The sequence below is a fragment of the Symphalangus syndactylus genome, chromosome 1, assembly GCF_028878055.3.
Source record: "Symphalangus syndactylus isolate Jambi chromosome 1, NHGRI_mSymSyn1-v2.1_pri, whole genome shotgun sequence".
In the NCBI taxonomy this organism is placed as follows: domain Eukaryota; kingdom Metazoa; phylum Chordata; class Mammalia; order Primates; family Hylobatidae; genus Symphalangus; species Symphalangus syndactylus.
Window position 1 is genome coordinate 79,214,435 of NC_072423.2, and position 24,900 is coordinate 79,239,334.

The following is a 24,900-nucleotide window of genomic DNA, read 5'->3' on the forward strand; positions in this document are numbered from 1 at the left end:
TGACGGGCCAGGGGCGGGGCGAGGCTTGAGGGACCCGAGGGTGGGGCAAGTCATGATGGGCAGGGGCGTGGGCGGGGCTTGAGGGGCCAAGGGACTGTGTGGGACTTGACTGTGTGGGGCTTGCCGGTGGGTGGGGCGAGGCTTGAAGGACAGGGATGTGTGGGCGGGGCTTGATGGGCAGGGGCGGTGCGGGGGCGTGGGCAGCACGCGCCGTGCGCTCCCCGGCTGCGAGGTCTGGCTGGGCTGTGGGCCGCGCGCCGCCGCCGCTACTGTCCTCTTCGGAGGCGCGGGCCCGACGGAAACCATGTTTGTGGCTCGCAGCATCGCGGCGGACCACAAGGATCTCATCCACGATGTCTCTTTCGACTTCCACGGGCGGCGGATGGCGACCTGCTCCAGCGATCAGAGCGTTAAGGTGCGCGCGGCGCTTGCGGGCGGGGCCGACCCCAGAAGGAGGGGGAGTGGGTGGGCGGCGCGGGGAACGGGGCTGTGTCTTGGTTTCAATGACGCCGCTGGAAGCTGTGGGGTGGCGGGCGAGCCCTGGCTGGACCGGGCGGAAGCTCTCCCCGCCCGCGTATTGTGGGGTCACAGCGGCCTCGCCGGCCGCCCTCCCGTGCGCCTGCGCAGCTGGTGCCACGTGCGCGCTCCCGCCCGCAGGGTACGCCGGGCCCTCTCCCAGGCCGCGCTGCCGGGGCTGCTGGCGGGAACACGGGTGTCCCACCGTCAGCTTCGGCGTCGTGGGTCTTGCCCGCGCTGTTCACCCGAGGACCTGCAGTGGGACCTGGTGGGAGACTTTGCCTGGCTGGCGCTGCGTCGAGTTCTGTGCTCCGCTGGTGTTCTCTCACCAGGGCACATGGTTTTCTCCGTGGGTTCAGAGCAGGAGCTCGCTTTGTTACGCCAAGGAAGAAAAATACAAACCATTTACATCCGATGATTTCTCTGCTTGCTGCCCAGGAATCGGAGGGTTTGTTTCTTGAAGTTCCCGTAAACGTCTGTAGACACTTCCGACAAGCAGAATTTCTTTTTTTTTTTTTTTTGAGACGGAGTCTTACTCTGTCACCCAGGCTGGAGTGCAATGGCACGATCTCGGATCCCTGCAACGTCCGCCTCCCGGGTTCAAGCGATTATCCTGCCTCAGCCTCCCAAGTAGCAGGGATTACAGGTGCATGCCACCACGCCCGGCTAATTTTTTTGTATTTTTTAGTAGAGACAGGGTTTCACCATGTGGGCCAGGCTGGTCTCGAATTCCTGACCTCGTGATCCACCCGCCTTGGCGCCTCGGCCTTCCAAAGTGCTGGGATTACAGGCGTGAGCCACCGCGCCCGGCCAACAAGCAGAATTTCTAAAGTGGGGATGCTATATGAGATTTAGGAACCTCCCAGATGTGTTGCAGGATAAATGAAAGCTGGAGTGCGGATTATTTGGTTCTCGACAACTCCAGAGTAACTGGAAATCTAAAGGACAGTTTTTCCTTTTTCACATTCGAGTTTGATACCAGTGATCTCTCAAAGGTAAACTTTTTATAAATAGTATTGCAATTCTTAAAAGATGTAGTTTCTTTTTTAAAACAAGTGTATTTTTGTTGTAATAAACTACGTTAACCGTTTTTTGTTTTTGTTTTTTTTTTTAAAACGGAGTCTTGCTCTGTCGCCCAGGCTGGAATGCAGTGGCGCAATCTCGGCTCACTGCAAGCTCCGCCTCCCGGTTTCACGCCATCCTGCTGCCTCAGCCTCCCGAGTAGCTGGGACTGCAGGCGCCCGCCACCACGCCCGGCTAATTTTTTGTATTTTTAGTAGAGACGGGGTTTCACCATGTTAGCCAGGATGGTCTCGATCTCCTGACCTCGTGATCTGCCCACCTGGGCCTCCCAAAGTGCTAGGATTACAGGCGTGAGCCACCGCGCCCGGCCCACGTTAACCGTTTTAAAGTGTAGAATTCAGTGGCATTGAGCACAGCATTCACATTGCTGTGCAGCGTCGCCACTGCCCATCTCCAGAACCTTTTCATCATCCTAAACTGAAACTGTACCCGAGAGCACCCTGTTCCCCCACCCCATTCTCTGGTAACCTCTATTCTACTGCTTTCTATTAATTTGCATATTCTAGGTACCTCAGATAAATAGAATCATAGAATATTCGCCCTTTTATATTTGGTTTATTTCACTTAGTATAATTTTTTTTTCTTTTTTCTTTTTTTTTGAGACAGAGTCTGGCTCTGTCACCCAGGCTGGAGTGCAGTGGTGCTATCTTGGCTTGTTGCAGCCTCAACATACCAGGTTCAAGCCATCCTCCCACCTCAGCCTCCCCAGTAGCTGGGACTACAGGTGCACGCCACCACGCCTGGCCAATTAAACATTTTTTTTTTTGTAGTGGCAGAGTCTTGCTGCGTTGCCCAGGCTAGTCTCGAACTCCTGGGCTCAAGTGATCCTCTCACCTCAGCCTCCCAGAATGCTGGGATTACAGGTGTGAGTCACCTTGCCCAGCCCTGTTAGGTCCATTTATTCCAGAGTACTTTTTTTTTTAAAGGAGGAGCCATATATTTATTTGTATATATTTTTAATTGAGCAAGTAATATATTTTTCTTTTTAGAAAGTGAAAAAATTATAAACTTGTTGCTACTGTGTGTTAATATTTATTGATTTCCTCTGTTTTTCCTTTAACGTTTTAAGTTGTCATGGTAGAGTGTGTGTATATACATATATGTCTTGTAAGAAATAGTGTTGCACTGAAAATTTTCATTAGTTTAGCATTTTATGTATTTTGAATGATTTTCTTAGGCTAATTCTAGAAGATAAATTAGTGGATATTTTAAAAACTATTGAAGAGAATTGACAAGTTGCTATTTTGCAGGTCGTACCGTTTTATACTGCCAGTGATAGTATTAATTTGATAATGTTATTGCCCTCACTACATTTTTAACAGGTGAAATTGGCACCTTCTTATTGTAATCTATATTTTTTCTGGATAATAAGGTTCAATTTTTTTGTTTTGAGATGGAGTCTTGCCATGTTGCCCAGGCTGGAGTGCAATGGCTATTCACGGGCGTGATCGTAGCCTTAAACTCCTGGGCTCAAGTAATCCCTCCTGCCTCAGCCTCTTGAGTAGCTGGGACTACAGGTGTGCACCACCATGCCTGGTTTCAATATTTTTGCTTTACCATTTGTTACATGTACAGTTGAGCCTGTTGTTTGTAGATTCTGTATTTTTTGAATTTGTCTACTCTGAAATTCACTTGTACCCCGAAAGTCACACTGCTTTCGCAGTCATTTGTGCATGTGTGAGGAGCGGTGAAAAGTTTGAGTCTCAGGACAGACGTTTCCCATTGAGGTGAAACCAGGCGATACTCTATTTTGGCTCATACTGTAAGCAGGTGTTTTTCATGATCTATTTAGTGCAATGATTATTTGTTCTTTCTATTGGTGATTTTGCTGTTTAAAATGGTCTCCAAGCATAGTGACTGTAACTAATTGTCTCTGTTACCTAATAGAGCTCAGCTTCCTGAATCCCTTGGTGCTTGGCCCAGTGCTTGACACATTCAGGGTTCTCAATGTACATATATTTTTTGAGACAGAGTCTCACTCTGTCTCCCAGGCTGGAGTGCAGTAGCGTGAGAGTCTCAGCTCACTGCAACCTCTGCCTCCGGGGTTCAAGCGATTGTCTTGCCTCAGCCTCCCTAGTAGCTGGGACTGTAGGCATGCGGCACCATGCCTGGCTAATTTTTGTATCTTTAGTAGAGATGGGGTTTCACCACGTTGTCTAGGCTGGTCTCGAACTCCTGACCTCAGGTGATCCGTTTGCCTTGGCCTCCCAAAGTGCTGGGATTACAGGCGTGAGCCATCGCACCCAGCCTCTCAATAAATATTTAATTGAATGAATGAATGTTTACTTGCTGGTCGTATTCTTTTGTGAATTACATGTTCACCTCTTTCCTTGTACACTGATTCAGTCTTACAGTTTTTGTATCAATTTGTAGGAATTTTTGTATAAAATATCTGCCTTTTATTTTCTTATAGGTCTGGGATAAAAGTGAAAGTGGTGATTGGCATTGTACTGCTAGCTGGAAGGTTAGTATTTATTTTTACAGTTATTAAAATACAGAAATATTTACTGTTTATTTTATAGTTATCTATGAATTGTTTCGAGAAAATAACGTTTATACAGTAGTTCTTTTCCTGGGAAGACATTTTACTGTTTTTCGCTATTAAAGTAACAAGTGTGTTTCTCAGAATTTGAGAGTAAGAAAATCTGTAATTCTGTAGCATTCTAACATAATTATCTTAGTAATTCAGAATATTCCTTTTGCCTTTACATATTTTAATAGTTGTGATGTTTCATACATAGTTTTCTCTGTAAAAAAAACAAAAAGCCTTTACTCAAGTAGAAATTTTCTTCTTTTTTTTTTTTTTCTTTTTTGAGATGGAGAGTCTCGCTCTCTTGCCCAGGTGGGAGTGCAGTGGCATGATCTCGGCTCACTGCAACCTCCGCCTGTTGGGTTCAAGTGATTCTTCTGCCTCAGCCTCCCAAGTAGCTGGGACTATAGGCGCGCACCATGACGCCCTGCTAATTTTTGTGTTTTTAGTAGAGATGGGGTTTCGCCATGTTGGCCAGGCTGGTCTCTAACTCCTGACCTCAGGTGATCCACCCTCGGCTTCCCAAAGTGCTGGGATTACAGGCGTGAGCCACCGTGCCCGGCCGAGTAGAAATTTTCATACCTTAAAAGTCATCCATTTTAAATGTACAGTTCAGTGAGTTTTAGTAAACTTGCATAGTTGTGTAGTCATCACTATAATCCAGTTTTAGAACATTTCTCTCAAACTCAGAAATTCCTTTGTATCCTATTCCCACTCCAAGCCCCACCCAGGCAACCACTGATCCATTTTCAGTCTCCATAGATTTCTTCTCTCCTCTCCCCTCCCTCTCCTCTCCCCTCCCGGCCTCTCCTCTCTTTTCTTTTCTTTTCTTTTTTTTTGAGCTGGAGTCTTGCTCTGTCGCCCAGGCTGGAGTGCAGTGGTGTGATGTTGGCTCATTGCAACCTCTGCCTCCTGGGTTCAAGCGATTCTTCTGCCTCAGCCTCCTGAGTAGCTGGAATTACAGGCGCATGCCACTACACCTGGCTAATTTTTGTATTTTTGGTAGAGACAGTGTTTCACTATGTTGACCAGGCTGGTCTCGAACTCCTGACCTCAAGTGATCCGCCCGCCTTGGCCTTCCAAAGTGCTGAGATTACAGACGTGAGCCACCATGCCCGGCCTGGTTTATCCTTTCTAGAAAAAATTTCATAGAAACGGAATTTTGAAATACATAGTCCTTTGTGTCTGGCCACTTTCCCTTTGCATGTTTTGAGGTTCACCCATATTGTGTCATGTGTCAATTTGTTCCTTTGATACTGAGTAGTCCGTTGTACATATATTGCCACGTTTTGTTTGTTCACCAGTTGACGGACATTTGAGTTGTTTCTTGTTTTTGGCTGTTATGAGTAATGTTAAGAACGTGCCATGTAAGTCTGTGTGGACATATATTTTCATTTCTTTTGGATAGATGCGTAGGAGTGGAATTGATGGGCTATATATACTTAGCTTTCTAAGAAACTGCGAAACTCTTCCAAAGTGGCGTGCCCACCAGCCATGTGTAAGGTTCCAGTTTCTCTACATACTCACCTACACTTGATGATATCTGTCTTTTTTATTATAGCCATTTTAGTAGTTGAGAAGTGACCACAAAAATCATTGGATTTTGATTTGTATTTCCTTAATACCTCATGTTGATTATTTTTTCATATGCTTATTTACCATTCATGTATCTTCTTTTGTGAAAGGTCTATCCAAGGTCCCCTCCCTTTTGAGGTGAGATTAACTTATCATAAAATTAATAATTTCAGAGTAAACAATTAATTGGCATTTACTTCATTTACAGTGTTGTGTAACTACCACCTCTTTCTAGTTCTAAAACATTTTTATTACTCCAAAAGGAAACCCCTATCTCTTGCTTTTAAGCCTAACATATTTCATATGTACTTTTCTATATCTTTAAAGGCTTTTTATTAACAGCCAATAAATATACCATTTTGCTTAACTAGTGGATATTTGTTTCCATTTTATTGTGATGAGCATCTTTGTGCAAACCTTATTCTTTAGTTAGATTGCATTTTACTGTAAATCTAATAAAACTTATCTGCCTTAGTGTGCATTTTTAACTTTATAGCCCTGTATAAGTAAGAATTAAAGATGATACAGAAAAGACTGGACAAAACGAGGTTAAAAAAAGGGTGCAAAATGTACCTTTAGTTGGTGACATTGTAACCATGTAGAAGTTATTGGTTAAACTATTTTTATGTTGTTGAATGTAAAAAATGTTGGCTATACAGTGTGAAACACATTTTCTGAATGTTGTTTGTTATTATACAGTATTTTCCCTGAGAAGCACCTAGCAAATTCTTTTGATGGTGAAATTCTTTAAGACCTTTGTATCCCTTCTCCAACCCCCTCCCCTCCCACCCCTTGGCCAACAGGAGGGGTGTAAGGATTTGGGCTTCCCCATATTTGCTCTTCCTACAATAGTCTATTATCAATAGACTATATTGTCAGTTGAAATCATTTAAGCATTTTATGGCTATAATCTCTATATATTGTTAGACTTTTGAAGCAAATAATTTTTTTTTTGGAGAGAAGGTCTTGCTGTGTCACCCAGGCTGGAGTGCAGTGGCACAGTCTTGGCTTACTGCAGCCTCAACCTTCCAGGCTGAAGTGATCCTCCCACCTCAGCCTCCCAAGCAGCTGGGACCATAAGTGCACACCACCACGCGTGACTAATTTTTTGTATTTTTTGTAGTGATGGCGTTTTGCCTTATTGCCCAGACTGGTCTTGAACCCCTGGGCTCAAGCAGTCTGCCCACCTCAGCCCCCCAAAGGGCTGAGAATACAGGCATGAGCCACTATGCCTGGTTGAATCAAATGAAAAAAAAAAAGCCTTTTTTTAATTGAGCTATAATTTACATACCATAATGTGCACCCATTTAAAGTGTACAATTTAGTGATTTTAAGTATATTCATTAAATTGGCAACCACCACCACTTCTAATTTCAGAACATTGTTTACCACCTCTAAAGGAAACCCTGTACTCATTTAGCAGTCACTTCTTGTTTACTCTGCTCCCAGCTGCTGGTAACCCCTAATCTACTTTCTGTCTCTATGGATTTTGGAGCAAATAAATCCAATGTTATTTATTTTATTAGGTGGATATTTTCTGTAGAAACAATTTGCAAGTAAAATGGTGGACTTGTAGAATCTTTGTTTCAAAGGTTGGTTATGCTAAACTCTGAAGCAACTCTCCAACTATCAGCACTGGAAGTAGTCAAGTTTATCTGGCTAGATTTTTCTTTTATTAGTAAAATGTCAGAAGAACTGGACTCCAGAAGCATTACAATCCTAAATATAGAATGTCTTCTAAAGGTTAAAACATTCTGGAATTTAACTTTTTATTTACATGTTATGTTGATCAGTTTTCTCCTCCCATAGAAGTAAAACTATATTCTGCTTCCTCACGTAAAACCAGTATTTATGAAATATGAATAAGTATTTAGGGGAAAAAAAGCCGTGGGATAATGAATATTTGTTCTGTTCTTTTTTTTTTTTTTTTTTGATTCCCCAGACACATAGTGGATCTGTATGGCGTGTGACATGGGCCCATCCTGAATTTGGACAGGTTTTGGCTTCCTGTTCTTTTGACCGAACAGCTGCTGTATGGGAAGAAATAGTAGGAGAATCAAATGATAAACTGCGAGGACAGAGCCACTGGGTGAGACATTTGTTAGTATTCTGGGGACCGGGAAGACATGAGCAGCCAAGGAGCATTAGTCTGAAGGCTACCTCAGATAATTGGTAAAATATCACCACTCCCCTCTAGTTTTACCAGTTCTAAAGTTCTTTCTTCCATGTTTTTTTCTTCCTTGTTTATTTCATTTTAACTTGGGTCTGAAGCAATACTTAGGAGCATCATTGCATTGTTTAAAACTTTTATGATGAATCCAGAATATTTGCTTTGTATTTGATTTTACCTATTAGTATATTTTATGATAGTAATATATGATTTTAAAGTATTCTGGCTCACTGTAGTCTCAAAACTCCTGGCCCCACCTCAGCCTCCTGAGTTGCTGAGATTATAGGCATGAGCCACTGTGCCTAACTCTAAAATTCTTTTTTTTTTAACCTTAAACTCTTAAAGGTTAATAAAATTCTTTTTTTTTTTTTTTTTTTTTTGAGACGGAGTCTCACTGTGTTGCCCAGGCTGGAGTGCAGTGGCGCCATCTCGGCTCACTGCAAGCTCCGCCTCCCAGGTTCACACCATTCTCCTGCCTCAACCTCCTGAGTAGCTGGGACTACAGGCGCCCGCCACCACGCCTGTCTAATTTTTTGTATTTTTAGTAGAGATGGGGTTTCACTGTACTAGCCAGGATGGTCTCGATCTCCTGACCTCGTGATCTGCCTGTTGGCCTCCGAAAGTGCTGGGATTACAGGCGTGAGCCACCGCACCCGGCCTAGGGTTAATAAAATTCTTTGAAGACCAGGCGTGGTGGCTCAGGCCTGTAATCCCAGCACTTTGGGAGGCCAAGGCAGGCGGATCACGAGGTCAGGGGATGGGAGACCATCCTGGCTAACGTGGTGAAACCCTGTCTCTACTAAAAAGACAAAAAATTAGCCTGGCGTGGTGGCAGGCGCCTGTAGTCCCAGCTACTCAGGAGGCTGAGGCAGGAGAATGGCGTGAACCTGGGAGGTGGAGCTTGCAGTGAGCCGAGATTGCGCCACTGCACTCCAGCCTGGGCGACAGAGTGAGACTCGTCTCAAAAAAAAAAAAATTCTTTAAAAATTGTTTCTTCTGTTTTGTGGTTACTTTTGTTTTCTTAGGAAATATACTGTCCTCGGCTGGGCGCGGTGGCTCACGCCTATAATCCCAGCACTTTAGGAGGCCAAGCTGGACAGATCACCTGAGGTCAGGAGTTTGAGACCAGCCTGACCAACATGGAGAAACTCCATCTCTACTAAAAATACAAAAATTAGCTGGGCATGGTGGCGCATACCTGTAATCCCAGCTACTCAGGAGGCTGAGGCAGGAGAATCGCTTGAACCCGGGAGGCGGAGGTTGTGGTGAGCCGAGACCGTGCCATCACACTCCAGCCTGGGGAACAAGAGCGAGACTTCATCTCAGAAAAAAAAAATACACTCTCCTTTATCTGCATCTGCTTTTATCGCTGTCTTTGCCTGATTGGATGTTTGAATTTGGGCAAGAACATAATATAATCTGTGTGCTGTTGAAGTTCCTCATCTAGGCTGGGCGCAGTGGCTCACGCTTGTAATCCTAGCACTTTGGGAGGCCGAGGCGGGCGGATCACGAGGTCAGGAGATCGAGACTACGGTGAAACCCCGTCTCTACTAAAAATACAAAAAATTAGCCGGGCGTGGTGGTGGGCGCCTGTAGTCCCAGCTACTTGGAGAGGCTGAGGCAGGAGAATGGCGTGAACCCGGGAAGCGGAGCTTGCAGTGAGCCGAGATCGCGCCACTGCACTCCAGCCTGGGCGACAGAGCAAGACTCCGTCTAAAAAAAAAAAAAAAAGAAGTTCCTCATCTATAAAGTGAAAACATTGAACTAAGTTATATTGAAGACTCTTTCCAGCATTTTCATATGAAGGTATTACTGTCTGCAGGCTTTTTTTTCCCCCTTTATGATTTGTTTTTTGTAATAGATAATCATGCACATGGTTTAAAATTCAAAAGAAACAAAAGGAAGTATGTAGTGGGAGTGTCCTGCTATTACCCCTCACCTGCCCTCCCTAATGCATGATACTGCATTAGAGCCAGTCACAGCTCATTGCAGTCTCAACCTCCTGGGCTCAAGTGATCCTCCCACCTTAGCCCCACAAGTAGCTGGGATCACAGGCTTGCACCACAGGCTAATTTTTTTATTTTGTAGAGATGAGGTTTCACCATGTTGCTCAGGCTGGTCTTGAACTCCTGGACTGAAGCAATCGTCCCACCTCGGCCTCCCAAAGTGCTGTGATCATAAGCGTGAGCCACTACGAGGGCCATGATACAATTTTTTATTGTGGTAAAATATGTATAGCATAATATTCCTCATTTTAACTATTTGTTTTGTTTTTTTTTTTTGAGACGGAGTCTTGCTCTGTCACCCAGGCTAGAGTGCAGTGGTGGGATCTCAGCTCACTGCATTCTCCGCCTCTGGGGTTCAAGCGATTCTCCTGCCTCAGTCTCCTGAGTAGCTGGGACTACAGGCATGTGCCACCATGCCTGGCTAATTTTTTTGTCTTTTTTGAAGAGACAGGGTTTCACCATGTTGGTCAGGCTGGTCATGAACTCCTGACCTCAAATGATTCGCCTGCCTTGGCCTCCCGAAGTGCTGGGATTACAGGTGTGAGCCACCGTGCCTGGCCCATTTTAACTATTTGTAAGTGGTATAATTCAGTAGAATTAATTACGTTCACAGTGCTGTGTACCCATCACTGTTATCTGTACTCAAAACTGTTCATCATTGCCAACATAAACTCCATATTGTTAAAGAATGCCTCCCCCTTCCTCCTCCCTCTACCCCTATTCAACTGTCTGTCTATAAATTTGACTAGGTACTGCATGTAAGTGGAATCACAGTATTTGTCCATTTGTGACTGGCTTATTTCACTAAGTAAAATGTTTTCATGGTCTGTCCATGTTGTAGCATATATTAACTTTATTCCTTTTTATGGCTGGGTAATAATATTCCATTGTGTGTGTATACCACATTTTGTTTATCCATTCATTTGTAGATGGACCCTTGGGTTGTTTCCACTTCGTGGCTATTGTGAATACTACTACTTATGAGCATTGTTGTACAGTTAAATGTTTGAGACCGTGCTTTCGATTCTTTTGGAAATATACCTAGGAGTAGAATTGCTGGCTCATATGGGAGTTCTATGAGTCACGTTTTTAGGAACTGTCAGACTTTTCCATAGCAGCTACACCATTTTACATTCCTACCAGCAATGCTTAAGGATTCCAATTTTTCCAAATCTTCATCAGCACTTGTTGTGCTTTTTATTGTAGCCATCCTAGTGACTGTGTTGTGAAGTGGTATCTCCATTGTGGTTCTGATTTGCATTTCTCTAATAATTCTGATGTTGACCATATTTTCATGTGCTCATTGGTCAATTGTATGTCTTCCTTGGGAAAATACTATTCATATCCTTTGCCCATTTTTTTAAATTGGGTTTTTTGTTGTTGTAGGAGTTCTTTATATATTCTGGATATTAATCCCTTATCTGTTATAGGTTGAGTATTCCTTATCCATAATGCCAGGATCCAGAAATGTTTTGGATTTCGGATTTTGGATTTTCGAATGTTTGCATTTATACTTACCAGTTAAGCATTTGCCTACTTATTTATTTATTTAATAGAGTTGTGCAGGCTGGTCTTGAACTCCTGGGTTCAAGCGATCCTCTACCTTGGCCCCACAGAGTGCTGGGATTACAGGTGTAAGCCACCGTGCCCAGCCCCAGTTAAGCATTCTGAATCCAAAAATCTGAAATTCAGAATGCTTCAATAAGCATTTTCTTTGAGCATCATGCCAATGCTCAAAAAATTTTGGAGTTTGGAGCATTTCAGATTTCAGATTTTTGGATTTGATATGCACAACCTGTAAATGATTTGCAAATATTTTCTCCCATTCTGTGGGTTGCCTTTTTCACTCTTGGTGGTTTCCTTTGATGCACAAAATTTTAAAATTTTGAAGTCTAGTTTATCTAAATTTTTTTCTTTTGTTTCCCATGCTTTTGGTGTTATATCCAGGAAAGCATTGCCAAATCCAGTGTCATGAAGACTTTCCCCAATGTTTTCTTCTAAGGTTGTTATAGAATCCTCAATTCAGGCTTGATGTATCCCCAATGTGGAGCTGAGAGCAAACACTGAGTCACCGGTACTTGGAGATAGAGAAAGGTTTATTCGATTTGGCTAAAGTAAGAAGATGGGAGGGCAAGATCTCTCAAATCCATCTAAACAAAAGGAAGCATTGGGTAGTTTTTATGTGACTATAGCTAGTAAGGGAGGGGAAGTTTCACAGAATCTAGTGGAAAAGTCTGTGTTTTTTTAGTCTCAGATAACACCTTGAGCAACCAGATGTCTGGTTGTTAGCAGCTGGTCACAGTGTCTTTAAAGCCATTCATTTCTTCTGGCAACATTTTTCTTTACATGACACTGAAGTTATCTTCTCTTGATTGACAAACAAGCAGTACATCAACAGTTTATCATTATATTGTGGCAACAAGGGATATTCAGCAAAAAGTGAGTGGTTAACGTGCAAGCAAGCAAGGGCCTGATAAAAATTATTTATTTCAGTCATTAAAAAATGTTAGGGTGCTGAAATCTAGTTTTTCCAGCACCATTTATTAAAAAGACCGTTCTTTCCCCTGTTGAATGGTCTTGACACCTTTGCTGAAAATAATGGCTATATATATGGAGGATTGCGTTCTGGGCTGTCTTGTGGACCATTGGTCTGTTTGTCTCCTTGTCCTAATAGCACACTGTTTAAATTCCGGTAGCTTTGTAGCTTGAGTGGCTATTCAGACTGTTTTACAGCTCTTCTCGGGGTAGGAGTATGTCTGATTGCCTTTGCACTAGGGCTTCCCTAAGCCAAACAGCTGCTTATGGGGAGGAGGGAATAGAAATTTATAGAATTACAAAAGTTTTTTCGGCGTTATGTCTGAGGTGTGTCACTTCAGTATACTCTAGATTGGATTTGGGAGTGGTGGCATAAGAAGGACTTTTCTTCAAATTTCAAGATACTTATTTGTATTTAGTTTAGTCACCTTTCATTAATATATTAGCAGTGGCAAATCCATATGGGTCTGCAGCAGCCTCATTTCTTGCCTCTTCAAAAGAAAGAATTCCACCTAGGGGCATAAGGCAGAGTAAGAGACTAAGATAAGTTTTAGAGCCAGAGTGGAAATTTGTTAAAAAATTTTACAGCAGAAATGAAGTAAAATACACGTGGAAGAGGGCCAAGTGGGTGACTTGAGAGAGTCAAATGCATGGTTTGATCTTGGACTTGGGTTATTACACATTGGCATGCTTCCCAGGGGTTGTGTCTCTTCTCTAATTCTTCCGTTGGGGTGGGCAGTCCGCATGTGCAGTGGCCCACTAGTGCTTGGGAGGGGCCGCACGTGCAGTGTATTTACTGGAGTTGTGCAGATGCTCACTTGAGGTGTTTTTCCCTTAACAGAATGTTCCTAGAAGGTCATAGATCAGTTAAGCTCCACCATTTTGCCTCTTAGTGCACATGCTTGAGCCCAGTCCATCCAACTCCTCAGATCTTATCAGGAAGCTGCTGATCACCAGTTTCAGGTGTTTCTATCTATTGGGAGACTGCCTTTCCCTGGCACTGGCTGCAACCAATGATTAGTTTAGAGAGAAAGTTTAACTGCCTGACCATCACCTGATGGTTGCTTGACATTCCTGGTGGGGTGGGGTCCTCTGCTGCCCTGCTCATGTCTGACTACCTACTGTAACAAATGCATTTATTTTCTCAACGTTTGTGTTTATATTAATTATTCAGTGGTGTCTGTAGACAAAAGTTTGCTAAGATGTTATCTTTGAAGTTTACATAATATTATCCTTTTAATATTGAGACTCTTTAAGAAGCATTTTGGTAACCATAGCCAGTAATCTGTTGATTTCTAAACTTTATTGACTTTGTTTTTTTTTTTGAGACAAAGTCTCGCTCTGTCACCCAGCCTGGTGTGCAGTGGCATAATCTCGGCTCAGTGCAGCCTCCGCCGACCACATTCAAGCGATTCTCCTGCCTTAGCCTCCCTAGTAGCTGGGATTGCAGGCGCCCGCCACAATGTTTGGCTAATTTGAATATTTTTAGTAGAGATGGGGTTTCACTATGTTGGCCAGGCTGGTCTTGAACTCCTGACCTCAAGTGATCACCTGCCTCAGCCTCCCAAAGTGCTGGGATTACAGGTCTGAGCCACTGCATCTGAGCTTATTCATGTTTTTAGTAAAGTTTCATCTTATCTATGTGCCAGAAGATAACTTCTAAATGTGATGTTGGAATTTTACAGTGATCACAAAGCTTGCTTTCTACCATTCTTTTGGTCCCTGTTAAATGCCTTCACTTAAAAGTGCATGGTAGCTGGGTGCAGTGGCTCACACCTGTAATCCTAGCAACTCGGGAGGCTGAGATGGAAAGATCACTTGAGGCCAGGAGTTTGAGACCCGTCTGGGCAACATAGTGAGACCCCCATCTCTATAAAAATAAGAAAAATTAGCTGGGCATGGTGGCAGGTGCCTGTCATTCCAGCTACTGGGAAGGCTGAGGCAAAAGGATCACTTGAGCCATGATCATGGTACTGTACTCCAGCCTGGGTGACAGAGCAAGACCCTGTCCCTAAGAAAAAAAAAAAAAGAAAGAATAATAGTGGTCCAAATGGGATTAACAGGAAATTATTCTTGAGAGAAGAAATTGCATGCCTTTCTTAGTGTTTTTTTTTTTTTTTTGAGACAGGGTCTTATTCAGTCACCCAGGCTGGAGTGCAGTGGTATGATCTTTGCTCACTGTACCTTCTGCCCCACTGGCTCAAGCGCTCCACCCGCCTCAGCCTCCCGAATAGCTGGGGCCACAGGCGTGCACCACCACACCTGGCTATTTTTTTTTTTTTTTTTTTTTTAAGTTTTTAGTAGAGACGGTGTCTTGCCATGTTGCCCGGGCTGGTCTTGAACTCCTGAGCTCAAGCAGTCTGCCTGCCTCAGTTTCCCAAAGTTTTGGGATTACGGGTGTAAGCCATTGCGCCTGACTCATTTACTGTTAAAGGGTCTAATGCTTGCAGCATGCTTTGACAAAACTACTTGTTTGAAAATTCTAACATTTTCTTTTTTTTTGTGATCAGTTTGCTTAAGAGAGATTACTTATATAATAAAGGTAGGCTTTTGGAGGTAGACTTTTTTTTCATTAAAGGGAGTAATTAATTATAGCTCACTAATTTGTTAGTGATTCCCAGCTATATATGTGGTATTTTGCCGTGTACTTGTAGGAAATTGTGGCCCAGGCATGTATCCAAGCTTATATACCTAGTGAATGACAGAGGAGTTTCTGTGTGATTCCAGAGTCTGTGTGTCTTTTCAACTCTACCATGCTTTCTTTTTGTACATAATTTAAATTGCTAATTTTTTTTTTTTAGGTTAAAAGGACAACTCTGGTGGATAGCAGAACATCTGTTACTGATGTGAAGTTTGCTCCCAAGCACATGGGTCTTATGTTAGCAACCTGTTCGGCAGATGGTATAGTAAGAATCTATGAGGCCCCAGATGTTATGAATCTCAGCCAGTGGTCTTTGCAGCATGAGATCTCATGTAAGCTAAGCTGTAGCTGTATTTCTTGGAACCCTTCAAGGTAAGTTTAAATATTAAACCTCTGATAACATCCTAGTAAAATAAACTAGTAATTTTTAAGCTAACAATTTGATAATTTGTTCTGTCAAAGGTGCTTCTTGTCAAGATATATAGAGTATACGTTGTCCATTTTTCACCCAGGCATGTCACTTGTCCCTGTTTTCACTCCACAGAGGAAGCCAGCGTTGTAAATATTTTCATGTGAACCTTTTGAATGTTTTCTATGCATATACAAATAACTATTTAATGTAGTCATAAACACACATATATGCAAACATGCCCAGATATTTACTAGCACAGGTAGACACAGAACACACAGATATTGAAACCCATACATTTGATTGATCGATTGATTGGTTGATTGAGACAGAGTGTTGCTCAGTTGCCCAGGCTGGAGTGCAGTGGTGCCATCTTGGCTCACAGCAGCCTCCACCTCCTGAGTTCAAACAATTCTCCTGCCTCAGCCTCCCAAGTAGCTAGAATTACAGGCATGCACCACCACATCCGCCTAATTTTTGCATTTTTAGTAGAGACGGGGTTTTACCATGTTGGCCAGACTGGTCTTGAACTTCTAACCTCAGGTGATCTGCCTGCCTTGGCCTCCAAGAGTGCTGGGATGACAGGCGTGAGCCACTGCACCCAGCCAGAAACCCTTACATTTTCCTTCCTTGCAATTAGCTTTTTTCACTTAAAGATACATTGTGGGCATTTTTCCATGTATTAATATATCTAGTTCTACCTCATTTCTTTTTAACTGCTGTATAGAGCATGACTATATGAATATTACCATAGTTGCCTTTTATTAAACTGTTTTTAAACAATTATAAGCATCACTTGGTGAAGAAAAAAATTGAAATAATCTATAAGAATACAAAAAGAAAGGTAAGGTTCCTTTACCCCCTAAAAACAAATGCTGTTAATAGTTCTGTTTTCAGACTTTAATTCTGGTAGTCACTAGTATGTTTTTAAAGGATTTACTTATACCTCTGGTTCTTGCTATGTTATCTTTTTTTTTTCTAATTTTTATTCTGCTATTTTTCCACATGTTCTTGCTATGTTATCATTAAAGAATATCCAAACTGCCAAGAGCAGGCTGGGGCACCCTCAAACTGACAAAGCAAGAAAGATTTTCCATTGAGCACAATGAACCATTTGAGCATATTTTCTTCCTCCCTGCCCCTTTCCCTGTTGGTTTTGGAGTACTCCTTTATTTCCAGCTGTTACCTTTTCTCTTTCAAGTTCTAATTGTCTCAGTAAGACAATGTTTTTTGACCAAATCACTCCATGATTGTCCGTGACTCATTTCTATTCTTTGCATTTATTAATTGGAGGTTGGACCTTCTGGAATTTTCTACGTACTGCTGGTGATACGGACTCTTTTTTCCTTTGTATTTTCTTTCTCAGTCTGATTTGCTTCCTGACTTCCTGGAAACCCTCTAAATTTCTTGATTTCTAATGACACTCTTTCTAGATTTCTAGCCCTGTACAATAATATTCTTTCATCATTTCAGTGGGCTTTAGGATCCAGGTGATCTGTCTACACTATTCAGTCAGAAAGCTGGATGGTTTTTCTCACTGTTTAGCTGTGTATCATACTTAGAAAGTGGTTTAAATGTGAATATCTTATTTCTGGTTATACAGTTGAGGTAATCCTCAGTTCAGGTTGCTGTCTGGACATTTCATGACTGGATTTAAAAATATTTTTAAGGCCGGGTGCGGTGGCTCACATAATTCCAGCACTTTGGGAAGCTGAGGCGGGCAGATCACCTAAGGTCGGGAGTTCGCGACCAGTCTGACCAACATGGAGAAAACCCCTCTGTACTAAAAATACAAAATTAGCTGGGTTTGGTGGCACATGCCTGTAATGCTAGCTACTCAGGAGGCTGAGGCAGGAGAATCATTGAACCTGGAAGGTGGAGGTTGCGGTGAGCTAAAATTGTGCCATTGCACTCCAGCCTGGGCAACAAGAGTGAAACTCTGTATCCCCCTCGCTCCGCCAAAAAAAATAAAAAAATAAAAACAACGAACAGAGAATTTTAAAAATCTCACATTTTTTTAGCTGGGTGTGGTGGTGCACACCTGTAGTCCCAGCTACTTGGGAGGAGGATTGCTTGAGCCCAGAAGTTCAAGTCCAGCCTGGGCAACATAGTGAGACTCCAGTCTCAATTAAAAAAAAACTTGGCCAGGCGTGGTGGCTTGTGCCTGTAATCCCAGCACTTTGGGAGGCCGAGGCGGGCAGATCACGAGGTCAGGAGATCGAGACCATCCTGGCCAACATGATGAAACCTCATCTTTACTAAAAATACAAAAATTAGCTGGGTGTGGTGGCGCGTGCCTGTAATTCCAGCCACTCGGGAGGCCAAGGTGCGAGAATCGCTTGAATCCAAGAGGTGGAGGTTGCAGTGAACCAAGATCATGCCACTGCACTCCAGCCTGGTGACAGTGAGACTCCATCTCAAAAAAAAAAAAAAAAAAAAAAAATCAAAACTAAGTATTTGTAGAACACTGAAAATGGAAGTTTGTGGCCGGGTGTGGTGGTTCACGCCTGTAATCTCAGCTACTCAGGAGGCTGAGACAGGAGAATCACTTGAACCCAGGAGGTGGAAGTTGCAGTGATCAAGAGATCACCACTGCACTCCAGCCTGGATGACAGAGCAAGGCTCTGTCTGAAAAAAACAGGAAAAAAAAGCAAAAGGAAGTTTGTGAGATACAGAAATTGCTGTGGAATTTACATCTATTTGAATGGCCAAAAATTATTATAAATAACTTATAATTTTATTTTATTACTGTAGCATTTTGTAGTTTGCCTGGTAATTTTCTTAATTAGATAATTTGATCTAATTACCTGAAGCTTTAGTAATAAAGAACTAAATTTTTTTGTCAGTTACCACATTTTGTTTTTAGCTTTAAGAGGTTAGTAGTTCACAATATTGAGGCTAAAGGTTAAGCAAGGGTGCCAGGTTCACAGAGATATTAATTAATCTGGATAAGAGAGGCAAAGGAAATTATGTTAATTAGGCATAGAAATTAAAAAGTCATTCACCTTATAGTTCAAGAGAGCCATTCTTTCATTGCTTATCTTTTGCCTTTTTCAAAATGAGGTTGACCACAGATGAGTCTAGGGAGGGGAATGACATGGGGATCATGACGTCTACAGGGGTAGTCTTTTCCACTTTTCCCCTGTCCATCTGTTTTTTCTTCTTCTTTTCTTTTTTTTTTTTTTTTTTTGAAAGAGACTCTCACTTTGTCGCCGAGGCTAGAGTGCAGTGGCACGATCATAGCTCACTGCAGCCTCCAACTCCTGGGCTCAAGTGATCCTCCTGCCCCAGCTCCTAAGTAGCTGAGTCAAATGGCACACGCCACCACACCAGGCTAATTAAACAAAGTTTTTGTAGAGATAGAGTCTCATTATGTGGCCCGGGTTCTTCTTGAACTCCTGGCCTCAAATGATCCTCTCTCCTGAGTCTCTCAAAATGCTGGGATTACAGGCGTGAGCCACCCTGCCCCAGTGTTTCTTCTTTTTGTCAAAGCACTTAAGATCTTTTTGTCATGAAGTTAGTCACAGTAGGGTTACTTTTTGTTTCATAGTTAATGACCAAAAATTTCAGGAGGAAAAATTACTAAGACCTCTTAAGTATCTTTTAAAAATATGTTGAATGCTTGAAAGCTTTTTTTCAGGCAAAGAGCTCCTTTCTATCTGAGCCATAATAATATGCTAAAAACAGGTCATAAAGATGGAATCCTCAGTTCCCATGTGTGATGTTCTCAGGTGCATACTTGCAGTGTGGCCATGTCAGCGGTGTGGCAGAGACCTAGATGTCACTAGTAGTGACAGGCTGACTGTAAGCTGGCTGCTTGCCTCCAGTGTGTTCATTCTGTGAATGAAATGTGTATTTCTTTTGTTATCTAAAATGTTCTTTCTCCACGTTTCTAGCTCTCGTGCTCATTCCCCCATGATCGCCGTAGGAAGTGATGACAGTAGCCCCAATGCAATGGCCAAGGTTCAGATTTTTGAATATAATGAAAACACCAGGTCAGTCCCGCTTTGGTTTTAATAATTGTTCAGAATTGCATTTAATTTTTTAAAATGTTATTTCTTTATTCATTTACAGAATTATGTATTATTCATCATATGTTTGCTGATTTACTGTAATATACCAAGTTCTGTGCTAGGCTGTGATAGTACAGGCATGAGTGATAAAGAGGAGAAGGTAGACCAGCCTGGCCAATATGGTGAAATCCCGTCTCTACTAAAAATACAAAAAATTAGCCGGGTGTGGTAGCAGGTGCCTGTAATCCCAGCTACTCGGGAGGCTGAGGTAGGAGAATCGCTTGAACCCAGGAGGCGGAGGTTGCAGTGAGCTGAGATCGTGCTATTGCACTCCAGGCTGGGTAACAAGAGCGAAACCCTGCCTCAAAAAAAAAAAAAAAAAAAAAAAGAGGGGAAGGTAATTGATCTCCCAGTATGTACCATCTTGCAGTGAAACAAAAAATAATAGTAAAAAACGGTGATGAATTTTATAAAGTGGAAGAATTAGGGTGCTAAAGAGCTTACACCTGGGGAACCCAATCTGGTTTAGGGGCTAGGAAGATTCACCTAGAAGATGACCTATAGGGTGAGTAGAAGTTAGCCAGACAAAGAGGGCAGAAGCACTCCTGGTGGAGAAAACTGCATGTGGTAAGGCCCGTGAGCAAGAGAGGGGGAGTATATTTATCCTGTGGTTGGAACATGCTGGGCAAAAACGAGTGTGGAGAGAAATAGGCAAGACTTGTATCTATAAGAAGTAGTGTCCAGTGTTTCAGTTTTATCTTACAGGTGATGTGAATAGGGAATAATGGGATCAGATGGATCTTCCATAGGTGTGACAAGTGTTTTGGAGGGAAACATGGTGGATTCAGGGCTAGGATGCTGTGAAGACAGTCCAGGTGGGAGAGTACGTGGCTTTGGGATAGTAGTAGCAGTGGCATGGAGATAAGTGGACAACTTGAGAATAATTGAGAAGTGGTATCAATAGGATCTGGTGATTGATGGGATTTGAGAATTGAGGGAGAAGGGGGAAGGTGTTAAGATGATTTCCAAGGTTCTGGATTAAGAGTTCAGTGTGTAATTTCAATCTGTGTAATTTCTTGAGATAAGGAACTCTGGGAACAAGGCAGATTTGGGTAGAGTGTGGCAGCATGTGAAGGTAAGTTAATTTTGGTCAGCCGAGATACAAGTGTCTGCAAAGCTTCTGAGAGCCAAAAGCAGTGTCTCAGAGGCACACTACTCAGTCTTACAGGAGAAGAGAGCACCTGTCAGATGATCAGATGGGCTTCGTAGGTACTAGACAAAATTCTTGGGTCTAATAGCCAGATCTTAGGCAGGGCCAGCATTAGAGAAGGAACTAGTGTTACTCCTGTGGGCTCTGCAATTCCAAATGTTACTATCTGGGTTACCAAGGGGGTCTTACACCTTCTACCTTCCTAGATTGTTGATGTCTGCAGAGAGGCTCGGTCTTCAACAGTGCCATCCAGTAGAACGTGCTGCAGTGATGGGAAGTAGTCTTAGAGATTTTCATGGTGTTTTAAGCTGTAAAAACTATGAGCCCTATTAATAGCACATTTTATAGAGGTTTCATGAAGTGTTGGGCTTGTTAAAGTAAATTTCAATCTGAGCTAAGCAGAATGAATATGTAGACATAAGCCCAAAACGTAAAAGGTATATCATTGGCCATGTGAGGTGACTCATGCCTGCAATCCCAGCACTTTGGGAGGCCGAGGTGGGTGGATCACTTGAGTCTAGGAATTCAAGACCAGCCTGGACAACACGATGAAACCCTTTTCGCTACAAAAAGTACAAAAATTAGCTGTGGGGATGGTGGTGCATGCCTGTAGTTCCAGCTACATGGGAGGCTGAGGTGGGAGGATCACCTGAGCCTGGGAGGTCGAGGCTGCGGTAAGTCAAAATTGCACCACTTCACTCTGGCAGTGTCAAAAAAAATTTTTTTCTAAAACATAGGAAAAGAAAATATTTCATAAATAAGATTTGAGTAAAAAGACAAATAACTTGCAGTTCTGAAAGAAAATACAGGCAAATAGAAATTACCTAATTTTTTTTTTTTTTTTTTGAGTCAGAGTCTCACTCTGTCGCCCAGGCTGGAGTGCAGTGGTGCAATCTCAGCTCACTGCAACCTCTACCTCCCAAGTTCAAGTGATTCTCCTGCTTTAGCCTCCTGAATAGCTGGGATTACAAGTGCGTGCCACCACACCTGGCTAATTTTTGTATTTTTAGTAGAAACAGGGTTTCACCATGTTGGCCAGGCTGGTCTCGAACTCCTGACCTCAGGTGATCCATCCACCTCGGCCTCCCAAAGTGCTGGGATTACAGGTGTGAGCCACCACGGCTGGCCTAGAAATTACCTAAGTATTTCTAAATTACCTAAATAATCCAATGTTAAAAATAATCTGACATTGCATTTGAGTCTAGTCTCTTAGCTAGCAGAATAATTCTACACTGGGGCTGGATTCCCTGTATTATGTCATGTGACAAGGAGCCTGAGGGTGGAGCAGTTCTGGGGTTAGGTAGTGACTCAGTTGCTCAATGATGACATCAAGGACCAACCTAAATATTTTCCACTTTTTTCTTGCTGTCATGCTTAGTACATTGGTGACAGTTCCCTCTTATGATCACAAAAAGGCTGCACAATGTCAGGGTTTACATGTTGATACAAAGAAGGGCATTCTAGAAAAAAACACCTTTCCTAGAAGTATCTTAGCAGGCTTCTTATCAGGTGCTAGCAGCTGGAGTTTGGTCATCCAGCCATGCTTTAGCTGCAAGGGAGTGAGACAGCAAGTGTCTGGCATTTTCAGCATCAAAAATGAGGGGAAGTGGTATTGGGGAAAGAATGTCTGCAGGTGGGGGTGTGTGCTATTGACTTGGGAAGTAATCAAACCTATTAAGTTCAGCACTTTTTGGAGTTCTGTTGCTAGTTCTTTGAGGTAAGCATTGTTTGAAGGTTCTTATTTAGATTGAACGTGGAGGAGATGTGATAGTGGACTATGGAGTATCGTTATTAATACCTGTTTATCTTTTTCTTTTTTTTTTTTCTTTGAGATGGAGTCTCGCTCTGTTTCCAGGCTAGAGTGCAGTGGCGCAACCTTGGCTCGCTTCAACCTTCGCCTCCTGGGTTCAAGCGATTCTCCTGCCTCAGCCTCCCAGGTAGCTGGGACTACAGGCGCCCGCCACCATGCCCAGCTAACTTTCGTATTTTTAGTAGAGACGAGGTTTCACCACTTTGGCCAGGATGGTCTCGATCTCTTGATCTTGTGATCCGCCCACCTCAGCCTTCTAAAATGCTGGGATTACAGGCGTGAGCCACCACGCCCGGCCTGTTTATCTTTTTCTAAGTAGTATCACCATTTAGTAGACAGGAGACATTTGCCAAATTAACCAGTGTTGGATATATTTATTTTTATTTGTGAGTGAAAATACTAAAACAGATCTAGGATTGATAGTGATAATAGAACTGCCATGTGTTTATATAGGTTACAGGGCATTTTTATGTGTATTATGAAGTTTGAATCCTACCAACCACCTTGTAAGTAGGGGAGACAGCTTTTATTAACACTGTTTTACAAATGAGGAAACTGAGACCAACAGAGTGAATGACTAGTCTAAGATCCAGAGTCAGGACCAGAAACAAAGTCTTTTTTGTTCATTCCCTTCATTTACACTCTCATTGAGGACCTTATTTGGCTCCTTCTGATAGGAGAAGCTTTAGATAACCTTAATTATTTTTATTTTTTACTTTTTTTGAGACGAAGTTTCACTCTTGTTGCCCAGGTTGGAGTGCAATGGTGTGATCTCGGCTCACCGTAACCTCCGCCGCCTGGGTTCAAGCAGTTCTCCTGCCTTAGCCTCCCAAGTAGCTGGGATCACAGGCATGTGCCACCACACTCAGCTGATTTTGTACTTTTAGTAGAGACGGGGTTTCTCCATGTTGGTCAGGCTGGTCTCGAACTGCCGACCTCAGGTGATCTGCCTACCTCGGCCTCCCAAAATGTTGGGATTACAGGCGTGAGCCACCGTGCCCAGCCACCTTAATTAATTACAATATATAGCTTGCCTCAGGTAAGAAAAAAAAAATCTCACTTTTTCAACATTTCATAAGCAGCATGGACTGTATTAAGAGCTGAAGGAGCTCACAGCACCTAGGATATGGATGAGGATGGTCACCTGCTAGAGATGGCAGCACATACCTACTTGGTAGGGCAAGAAGTTTCAGCAGATGATGTCTGAGCACGAATCTTGAAAGACAGAGGGTGTTCTGCAGGCAGAGAGGAGGCAGGAGCAAAGACAAGGGCGTGGGGTCGTGGCGGTGGGTCGGGAGGCTAATGCAGGGGAGAGACAGGGGAGGGGCAGGCCAGCAGGCCAGGCAGATTTTGGAGAGTGATGCTTGCCAAGTCTGGTCTCTATCCTGGCAGCATTTGGACTTCTGCAGGGTCCAGTAGAGTTACTAGGTTGTATTTACCTTTTAGGGAGATGACTTTGGCAGCTGTGTGGACGGGGAGCAGGAACTCAGGGATGAATGCAGTAGCCCACTATGATGTGGAATGAGGACATGCACTGTGGCGTGGGATGAAGAGGGACTGGGGAGACTTGTCTAGGAGGCACCAGCTGTAGGTCACGTGAGTCTTGGTTTCTGACCTAGCTGATGGTAGTGCCACTTGTGGAGATGGGGACTGTGCAAAGAGGAGTGAATGTGGTAAGCACAATTTATTTTAGACATACGTTTGAGGTGCGTTTGGAACATCCAGGTGGGGATGTCTAAAGGCAGATGGATAGAATAGCTGAGATTAGTTGTCAATTGCTGCACGACAGCATTATCACTCAGTGGCTGAAACAGTACAGATTCGGTATTGCAGTGTCTGTGGGTCAAGAGTCAGGCCAGACTGGGAAAGACTCCACTTCGGAGCGCACCTGGTTGTTGGCAGCACTCGTGTTCCTGCCACAAGACCCTCCCTTGTGTCCTCACAGCACGGCAGCTGCTTCTGCAAGGCCTGAAAGCAGGAGAGTCTTCTCATAAGGCGGGCGTCACAGGCTTGTGCGTTGTAGTCACACAAGTGTTGTCCCACCACCTTGCCATGTTCCTTCCCCTGGGTAGAAAACAAGCCACGGGCCCCACTCACACTCATGGGGAGGAGCCTCCACAAGGGCGTGACCACCAGGAGGTGCGGTTCATGGGGGCACTTAGAATCTCTCTGCCACAGTACTGGTGTTCCTCCCACTTTATGGAGAACTTGCTGAAGGTCATTACCGCCTGGATTCAAACACGTTCTGGCTGCAGCATGTGTGCTCTTAGCTCTGCCTGTCCTATTTCTGGCCTTTGGTAGAAGGCCAGAATCTATCCCCTGAATTGCTGGGGATAGATTTAGGAATTATTGGTTTATAGGTACTGAAACCATGGGTGTAGAAACCATGCATATTCTGGCTG

The 24,900-nt window shown here is 43.3% G+C and overlaps 1 protein-coding gene across 4 annotated transcripts in view; it reads left to right on the plus strand.

The window, feature by feature from the left end:
• The first annotated feature begins 101 nt into the window (after positions 1–101).
• Positions 102–24,900, plus strand: part of SEH1L (SEH1 like nucleoporin) — a 33,174-nt gene continuing 8,375 nt past the window's right edge. For 2 of the 4 annotated variants that reach the window (XM_055239404.2, XM_055239387.2), the window contains exons 1-5: positions 102–415; positions 4,013–4,063; positions 7,647–7,793; positions 15,217–15,428; positions 19,362–19,460. In XM_055239404.2, the coding sequence (XP_055095379.1) occupies positions 305–415; positions 4,013–4,063; positions 7,647–7,793; positions 15,217–15,428; positions 19,362–19,460 (620 nt within the window). In that variant the 5' untranslated portion in view covers positions 102–304. Of the gene's footprint in view, positions 1,512–4,012; positions 4,064–7,646; positions 7,794–15,216; positions 15,429–19,361; positions 19,461–24,900 lie in introns of all 4 variants that reach the window. The other 2 variants (XM_055239396.2, XM_063641500.1) reach the window with 1 other exon arrangement.